At 33.1% G+C, this 8,903-nt stretch overlaps 2 protein-coding genes across 2 annotated transcripts; both read left to right on the top strand.

Moving 5' to 3' along the window:
• Positions 1-807: 807 nt before the first annotated feature.
• Positions 808-2,000, top strand: LOC110717582 (glutathione S-transferase T3-like). Its single transcript, XM_021896322.1, has 2 exons — positions 808-1,151; positions 1,199-2,000. The coding sequence occupies exons 1-2, from the start codon at positions 808-810 to the stop codon at positions 1,998-2,000; spliced, it is 1,146 nt and encodes a 381-aa protein (XP_021752014.1).
• Positions 2,001-2,868: 868 nt separating this feature from the next.
• LOC110717573 (protein ALP1-like) lies at positions 2,869-3,636 on the top strand. The gene has a single exon (XM_021896312.1). It carries the CDS (start codon positions 2,869-2,871, stop codon positions 3,634-3,636), a length of 768 nt encoding a protein of 255 aa, XP_021752004.1.
• Positions 3,637-8,903: the final 5,267 nt, after the last annotated feature.

Raw genomic sequence — 8,903 nt, 5'->3', positions numbered from 1 at the left:
AAAAAAAGTCCCCATCAATGAGCTAAATAAAAAATGTCCATGGGCAAATCATTTTATGATCAAAGTTTGGGCAAAATTAAAATTAGACCAACAACTAGTGGGCCCCACGTGCATATCTGCCATTAACTTTTTTTTTGCTCACCTTACCTCAAAACGCAGCGTTTTGAGGAAGCGTGTGCTTTGCTTCAACTCAAAACGCAGCGTTTTGAGAAAAGGAAAAGCAAAAAAAAATACTACTTGCAGCCCTGACAAGCGCGTCAGCACGCCCAATCAGGCGTTGACATGCGTCCTGTCAGGTAGCTTGGACCAATCAGGAAATTCCTGATTATTACAACGGTTATATTTTTGTAACGGGTATTTTGTACTTTTAAAATAAAAAAATAAAAAAAAATTACCAACGGCTAGAAAAAAAATTCCCTACAAATAGAGACCCATTTTGCCTATATTTTCATATTTCCAAAATTCACATAAATTTGTTATATTTACATTTTCTCTCAATTTCTCCCTCATAATTAGACATCCTTTTAATATTAGTATTATTATTATTATTATTAATAATAATAATATTATTATTATAATTATTATTAAAATAAATATTATTATTATTATTGTTATTATTATTATTATTATTGGAAGTATAATTATTATTGCTATTATTTTAGCAGTATTGTTATTAAAATTATTATTGTTGTTATTATTATTTTTGTTATTAATATTATTATTATTATTTTTTTTTTATTTGTGTTATTATTATTATTATTATTGTTATTATTGTGTTAGTTTTTGAAATTAATAAAAAAAATAGATATGGATCCCAATAACCCCTTTTACTCAATACTTTCTCAAAATTGTAATGATTTAGATGAGAATTTCATGAATCAACCTCAATTTCAACTTTTCCTACAAAGATTGAGCAACACCTCTCTGCAAAATCCTCCACAACAACAAATACCTCCACAACAACAAATACCTCCACAAATTCCAACTGAAAACACTGATTACGAGCAATCACCTCCTGTCTACCAAGGAAGTAACTCTCAGTACGATGATAGCCAAGAAGAAAATGTGCTTGAGACACCTCAATACCCGCCGTCGACTCAAAGAATGTCGGTGGGTTCCAACCAACAACTCGCTAAAGCTAGTCGTATTTGGTCAGTCGCAGAAGATGAAGCTCTTATTGGCTATATTTAAAATACAGTGGAAATGCGATAGTGGGTACGGGCATGAAAGCAGCTGAACTTTGGCGACAAATATCTGTGGCGTACGACATGGTTCAAGCTAGGCAGCCAGAAATACTACCACCTAGAAATGCGAAGAGTTTGGAGAACCGTTGGAGAAGGATGGCGACAGATGTACTGTTATGGACAAGTTGTTATGATGAAGCGGGTCCGTTAACTGGAAGTGGATTCAACGAAGTTGATCGAATTCAAAAGGCCTCGAAGTTGTTCCATATATCATCCAAACCACCACACAATTTTGTTTTTCCCCACGCTTGGGAAATGATAAAGAATGACCCAAAGTGGAGGCCGAAACTCAGATGGGCATTGTCAATAAAGGAACGACAGGATTGTCAACTGCGTTCGGAAGGGGACACCGAGGATAGCAATGGAAGTGGAAAGAGATCGAGAACTGACAGTGAAGCTGAAGGAGATGTTCCCGTTGGTGGGTTTTCATCAGGAGGTATACCCAGACCCGACGGGGTAAAAAAAGCAAAGGCTAAGCGTAAGGGAAAAGCTACTGCTCATGATAGTGCAATTTTAAGTATTGGTGAACAGATACAGGCTTGTACTGAAGTTAGAAGCTTTGAGGCAAATTTACGGCAACAAAGGTTGGACCTTGAAAGGGAAAAGGAAAAGAGGAAAAACAAACAGGTCGAATTACAAGAGAAGAAGATGAAATTTGATATGTTGCAAGCCATTATGTCAAAAACGACGCCACTTACACCAGCTGAAGAAGCGTGGAAGGAGGAACTAATTCAAGAAGTGTATGGTGTAAAGTAGAGTAGTTTATTATGCATTATGATTTCAAGTATTTTGTTTATTATGTTGAAATGAATTAATTTTTATTATTAATTTTATCCAAAAATCAATCAATTTATATTACATTTTCATATATTTTGTTCAATTATGAGTCAAGTACTAGCTAGTGTGTGTAGATTTTGTCTTATACAATTATGAGTCAAGTGGTTGGTTTTATCAACCATTGAACTGTCAAATCCCAAAAAGTAGTCAAGTCCAATTGTAGTTTTTGTTTTATACAAGCAATGAGTAGTCATTTCATACATAACTTGAACCGTATGACAAGCATTGGTATTGATTATTAAGAATTGAGTAGTCATGTATTTTGTTTTTACTATACATTGAGTAGTCTTTTCACACTCAGTTGAAGGACATGCACTAAAAAGCTTTCTTATTTAAAGGTGTGAAATCCATAAATTGATCCACAACACCAAAACATTCAAAAACCAAACACAGAAAATGTTTTCCATAAGCTCAACCTCAAGCTCAAATTCTTCTGATTCAGATCAATATGCAGAATTTGATAATCTAGTTGACGAATTTGTCACAAATCACTTACCTAACATAATGCTTCCTCAACCACCTCCATCCGAGATCGAAATTGTAAATGAAGATGAAACTGTCCCGCAGCGTAGGGGAGATAGAGAAAGGGAGAAAGGGAATTTGCAATTGTACAATGATTACTTCGCAATAAATTCTGTGTATTCCGAAAATCAGTTTCGTCGTCGATTTCGAATGCACAAACCTTTATTCTGTCGGATTATGAATAAAGTGGTTGAGGGCGATCCGTTCTTCCAGCAGCGTAGGAATGCAGCGTGGATTCCCGGGCATGATCGGTAGCATCGACTGCATGCACTGGGAGTGGAAGAACTGTCCTATGGCTTGGAAAGCACAATACGCAGGTCGTAGCAAGAACACAACCCTTATCCTCGAAGCTGTTGCGGATCAAGATTTATGGATTTGGCATGCATTTTTTGGAATACCCGGCTCTTGTAATGATCTTAACGTCCTATACCGCTCTCCGGTGTTTGACGATGTTTTGAAAGGTCGGGCACCACCAATTAGTTTTATGGTAAACGACCATGAGTACAACATGGGATACTACTTAACAGATGGTATATATCCGAACTGGGCAACATTTATACAAGGTATCACATATCCTCAACTCCAGAAGGACAAGTTATTTGCAGATAAACAAGCTGCAGCTCAGAAAGACGTTGAACGTGCGTTTGGAGTTCTACAGGCTAGGTTTGCCATATTACGACAACCCACACTTGCTTTCGACGAAGACATTTTGAGCGACATAATGAAAGCTTGTATCATTATGCACAACATGATTGTCGAGGATGAACGACACAATTACACTCGTGCCAAAGTTTTGAGAAGGTATTATGAAGAAGATCGCCCTCAGCTTCATAGAGCAAGGTCCGGTCCGAGTACAAGTGCCACAGTGAATAACAACGAGCCTTTCGAATTTAACGTTGGCCGACCACCAAACGTTGATTTTGACGGGTATATTCAAAGAAGAATTACCCTGCGTGATAGCCAAACCCATTTTTCTTTGAAAGATGATTTAGTTGAGCATATTTGGCAAAAATACGATCGTACAAATAAATAGTTTTGTAATCGTTAATTTATTTGGTTTGTATGATAGGTGTACGATCATTATGTTCCAATGTTGTAATCGTTAATGTTGTACTAATGAAAAATGAAATTTCGCATAGAATAATTATAAAAATAATTAATATTGTACTCATACATAATTTAATCAATAAAAAAATTTAGTTAAAATGATTTATTTATTTATTTATTTTTATTATATTTTTTACAGATCGAATAAGTATTACTTAAAGAATAAATATTATTATTTTATTAAAAAATACATTTTGCATAAATTAATAATAAAAATAATTAAATAATTTAATCAATACAAAATTTTGTTAACAATAAAATTTAGAAATACTAAATTACAAATTTAATGATGTGTAGGAGAGATAAATATTGGTGGGATATAGGGTTAAAAATAGGAGAGAGAATGGTGGGGATTATAATTTTTGACCATTAGTGTAGAAAAAAAAATGACCAAGAAAATACCCATGGGGAGGAGGAGTGAGAAAGTGGTTAGAGAGAGATTGGGAAACCAAAAAAATGCCCTTTAGTGGCAATGCTCTTAGCTTAGTTTTATTTTTATTTTTTTTCCTTTTTTTCTACAACAGTTCTTTCTTCAAGGTTTTTTTTTTTTTTTTTTTTGAAGATGGGGTTTTCTAGGTCGATCGCAAACTATTTTGTGAGGTTGAATGCAGAGGTATTCCCATGAAATTAAAACAGGAAGTAAAAAAAAAAGTTACATGGGAGTTCATAATTGTATGAAATTACTCAGTGGAGATTATATCAAAACAAAACTACCCAAATTTTTTTTTTTTTGAAACCAAAACTACCCAGAATTCGAATTTATAATTGTATGAAATTACCCAGAAAATCAAAACAAATAAAAGAAGGGAGAGAAGATCTAAGAAGAAAAAAAGGTTTGAATTGAAAAAAAAAACAAGAGTGAATAAAGAGGTTGAGGCAGAAGCTTGAAAATAGCATCTTTGTTGTTTTAATACCAACGGCAATAATTGAATTGGTGGGCAACATTTGCGTTTTGGGGCTGCACAGTTCAAGTGCATACTCTCCACCATTGTTGATTTGTTGACTCTCAGTGAGATTGTGAGAACCGAGGAGAGAGGAAATGGGAAGACAGGGAAGACGTGTTAAAGAGTTAAAAGTAAAACCGCTATTATTACTAATTGTGGTTTTATACTTTATATAAAATAAAAAAAATAAAAAAAAACCTAATACCCGATCCTACGTGGACACTATGTAGGGAATAAGTTTTTAAAACAGTGCAAAGTAGGAATTAATTTTGGTTTAAACAATTTGTAGGGAAATCGTTCCAATTTATTTTATTACTTGTAATTTAAATTATTGATTTATGTAAAATGTATAGTAACTTGGGATAAATACAAAAACAATTATACCAATTCAAATCCCATTATTTTAGGAAATAATAGTTTAGTGATGTAACTTTAAATGATAATTTTTTTTTCTAAAATAAGCCATACAATTGGGCGGGAAAATTTTTCATAATAAGTCGACACGTGTACAGTTTTGGGGAAAAAAATGACGTCAGCGGTTGCTACTTTAGTTTATTTATAGATATAGATTAATAATTATATAGAATTATAGATTATAGATATATAGATTGTATTGGGTACCCTAATTTTCGAAACGGTTGCGGATCGGGTTTTCGATTTTTCGAGTAGTTTTGCTCAGCCCTAGATCCCAATGCTCCTTCGTTCCGTCCCAAATTACAATTTTAAATAACAAAGTGCGGAGTACATATATAGCTCTATTTTTATACCAGAATATTAAAAAAACTTAATGCTTAGTATTACTATTAAAATATAGAATGAGATGAGATAAATTCAACAAGATTTTATATAACTTTATAAGTACGAAACTTTATGAATTCCATAAATTAATGGGAATTTATGGTCAAATTTTTTTTTAAAAAATTACCCAAATATTACAAAAGGGACAAAATAAAATAAATAGGGATGGAGATAATATACATTAGTTCATGAATGAGTGGAGTAATAGGATTGTATGAACGTAAATGAAATTTTGGGGGAAATGCCTCTAATAATAACTAGTATTTTAGCCCGTTCGATGCACGGGCTGGTTATTTTTGTTGAAATGTGTTGCATATATATTTGTGTTATATGTGTCGATATTGTTTTGGATTTTAGTTAGGTATATATATATACATAGATATTGCGTAGTATGAAATGACTTATTGATTTAAGTTATATTTTAAGTTTAGGAGATGAAAATATTATTTTATTGTCTTTGTAATTAGTTTAACTTTAGTTTATCATGGTAGAAATGAAACTCTTCATTTTCTTATTACTTAAATCTGCAAGTCTTGGAATGCATAAAGACTTAAAACATTATTTATTTTACTCTATTGAAAGATTAAAGGAGGTGACATGTGGCATATGAGTGATTGGTGACATGTGGCTTAGTATGAATTTGTGGTTAGAGTTTTTAAATACTATGTATAGATTTGAGTCATAAATGACTAATAATGCTCATTGGTATAAAATTATGCTTATATGACATTACCATGATACGTACTTCGTCATTAATGTCAATAAACGCAAAATGCTTTGTTAGTACGATTCTTTGTTGGTATTAAGATAATACGAGTATCATTTAAAAATGAGTACATTTTATACTAATAAGGGTCTGTTCTCTTACGTTGAAATTCAGTTCAGTTCAGCTCAGCTCCAAATTTCCTTCTCTTATAAAATATTCAGTTCAGTTCAGCTCAGCTCAGTTCAGTTCAGTTCAGCTCAATTCAGTTCAGTTCAGTTCAGCTGAGTTCAGTCAATGAGAACAGGCCCTAAGTATCATTAGATTAATTAATGACACAAGGTTATTGGAGGTTGAAAAATGCTCAAAATTCGAAGTTGTAGACACTCATTTGTGTCTCCCCAAAACCAAACTCAGTGATGAGTACCTTTCACGTCGAATCATAATCGAATGAAACGAAAGTGTGGAAAGGTCTAGTGATGCGGAAATTTTTAATTTCTTTTCTCTTCTTTCTGTTTTTGAAAACTTTATTTTAAGAAAACAGCCAATCCAGTTTGTTTGGTCCATGATATGGGTTCAATAGTAGTGTAGTTGGATAGGGCTTGCAAAGACCTTTCCAACGATATATTATAAGCTCAATTCCGATGAATATTGAGGAAATTATGGCCAAATTACCAAACTAGGCCCGGTTTGGGCTTTATATATGGCCCAATGATCTTGGGGAGGGCCTAATATGATTTATCATTCCTAATGCAATTAGGAATGGTTTTAGTCTTCTAGATTCTTCTAGAAGGTTCTTTTCATTCCTAATTCAATTAGCATTGATAAGTTGACTTTGTTGACTTTTCAGAGTTTAAATCAAAATCAAATAGCATTTTCGAAGAAATTATATTATTTATCCTCCAGTACGGTAAACTTATCGGATTTTCGAAAACGCGTTAAAATCAAGCTTGGCGTCCAACCCTAGGCCCTGGCGCCTGGAACCAGGCCTGGCGCCTAGCGCTAGCCATTGGCGCCTGACGCTAAGGCTGGTGTCTGGCGCCAACTAGCCAGGGTTGGCGCCAGCTCTGTTTCCTGAGCGTCAGACTCTGTTTTGTTAATTTATCTTTTTTGGCTGATTTTCTCTATAAATATCGTATTAAAAACTCTGTTTTCATTCATCAAATATCATCTACATCTATCATTCACCAATTCTCCTCATTCACATGTTTTCCTCAACAATTAGTTTTAATTAGCATTCTTTCATCTCTCCCTCATTCATTCTTTCTTACTTTGCTTTTCTAATACAAAATTCCGCATTCGCAAGATCTAGAAACACCTAGCCATATTCGAAGTTGCCTTCGCCCTAGACGTGAAAGGTTTTAACTTCTGAGGGTTTGGTCCCAAATCTCTCTTTCAATTATTTAATTTAATTGTTTGATTTATTAATTTCCTTGAAGTTACTAACGTGTGTATTTTGTTATTAGAAAGAGGTACGAAGCATCAAAGTAAGTACTTTAATTGATTTATTGATGTTATGATGTAGAATTCATGTTTACATTGTTATTATGATATTCCTAGTATCATGTCTAGGGTATTTTTAATATTAAATATGATTCATGCGATGCCTTTTATTCTCTTCCTAATATTTATGATTGTTAGTATCATGTTAGGGCTAAAGCTTTGATTTTTATTGCTTAGTGACATGCTAGGGTTTGTTATTAATCTTGTTAGTATCATGCCTAGGATCTTGCTACTATTATGCTTTAATATTAACATGAACATGATTATGATTATTATTATTATGATTATAATATTATTATTCATGATATTGATTTATTATTATGTTGCTTGATGATATTTATTTATTGCTTGATCACCTTTATGCATGTTTAAAGGGAATTTGATACTTGTAATCATGCTTAATAAGATAATTAATGATCTTGTTAGGGTTAATTGTGATTATAATTCAAGTGATCGCCAATAATAGTTTATTTGTGCATTAATATTCAACCAACATAGATAAACAAGTTTAGGGTTAATCTTATTGATTGTATGTTAGTCAGAAAGTGCACATGAATACGATCAGAATAAAGTAGAGGCCTATTATTAGGGCAGGTTCAATCTCTTTTAGGTTGGATTTGTACCTTCATCCCCGAACCCTTATTTGGTTCTAGACCTTATGGAGTTGACGATCTCTTGGATCGTTAAGGGGTGTAACCTTCACCCTGTGAATGGTTTACAAGTTCCTAAAAAACTTGTTGGCGACTCTTTTGCTCTATCTTCTTCCCTTTTGGACGCCAACGTACTTTAGTGTATGATCACAGTGGGGTTCAAGCTAGTGGGATTTTAAAGGCTTGAAAATATTCCCTACAGAAGTATGGTCTTTTCTTTTAGGTGCATACTTTTAGTTGTATTATATATGAAAATTTGGTGTTGATATTCCGCTCAAAACAAGCCGAACACTTTTAATTTTTATTTGACTCAAAGGTCTCAAACTAAGACTTTCTTTGTAAAGACAAACTTTAATTAAATTTGCAAATATAAATTCAAAACAAATGAAACAACAATGTTTATTTTATTTATTTGATAATTCATGGGTGTAATCTCTAATTTGCTCCTCTGATTCGATTTCCACTTAAACTTTGATTTGTATCCACAAGTTGACTTAATTCTTTCGATCGTGATGTAGAACTTTGACTTGAGTTTCTAATTGAGGGACGCTTGATGAGGATGAGGCTTGATCTCGATCAAAGATTGTTGATGTAG

The sequence above is a fragment of the Chenopodium quinoa genome, unplaced genomic scaffold (assembly GCF_001683475.1).
Source record: "Chenopodium quinoa cultivar QQ74 unplaced genomic scaffold, ASM168347v1, whole genome shotgun sequence".
Lineage (NCBI taxonomy): Eukaryota > Viridiplantae > Streptophyta > Magnoliopsida > Caryophyllales > Amaranthaceae > Chenopodium > Chenopodium quinoa.
The sequence above is the reverse complement of the archived record's forward strand: the minus strand, read 5'-3'. Positions and strand labels throughout refer to the sequence as shown.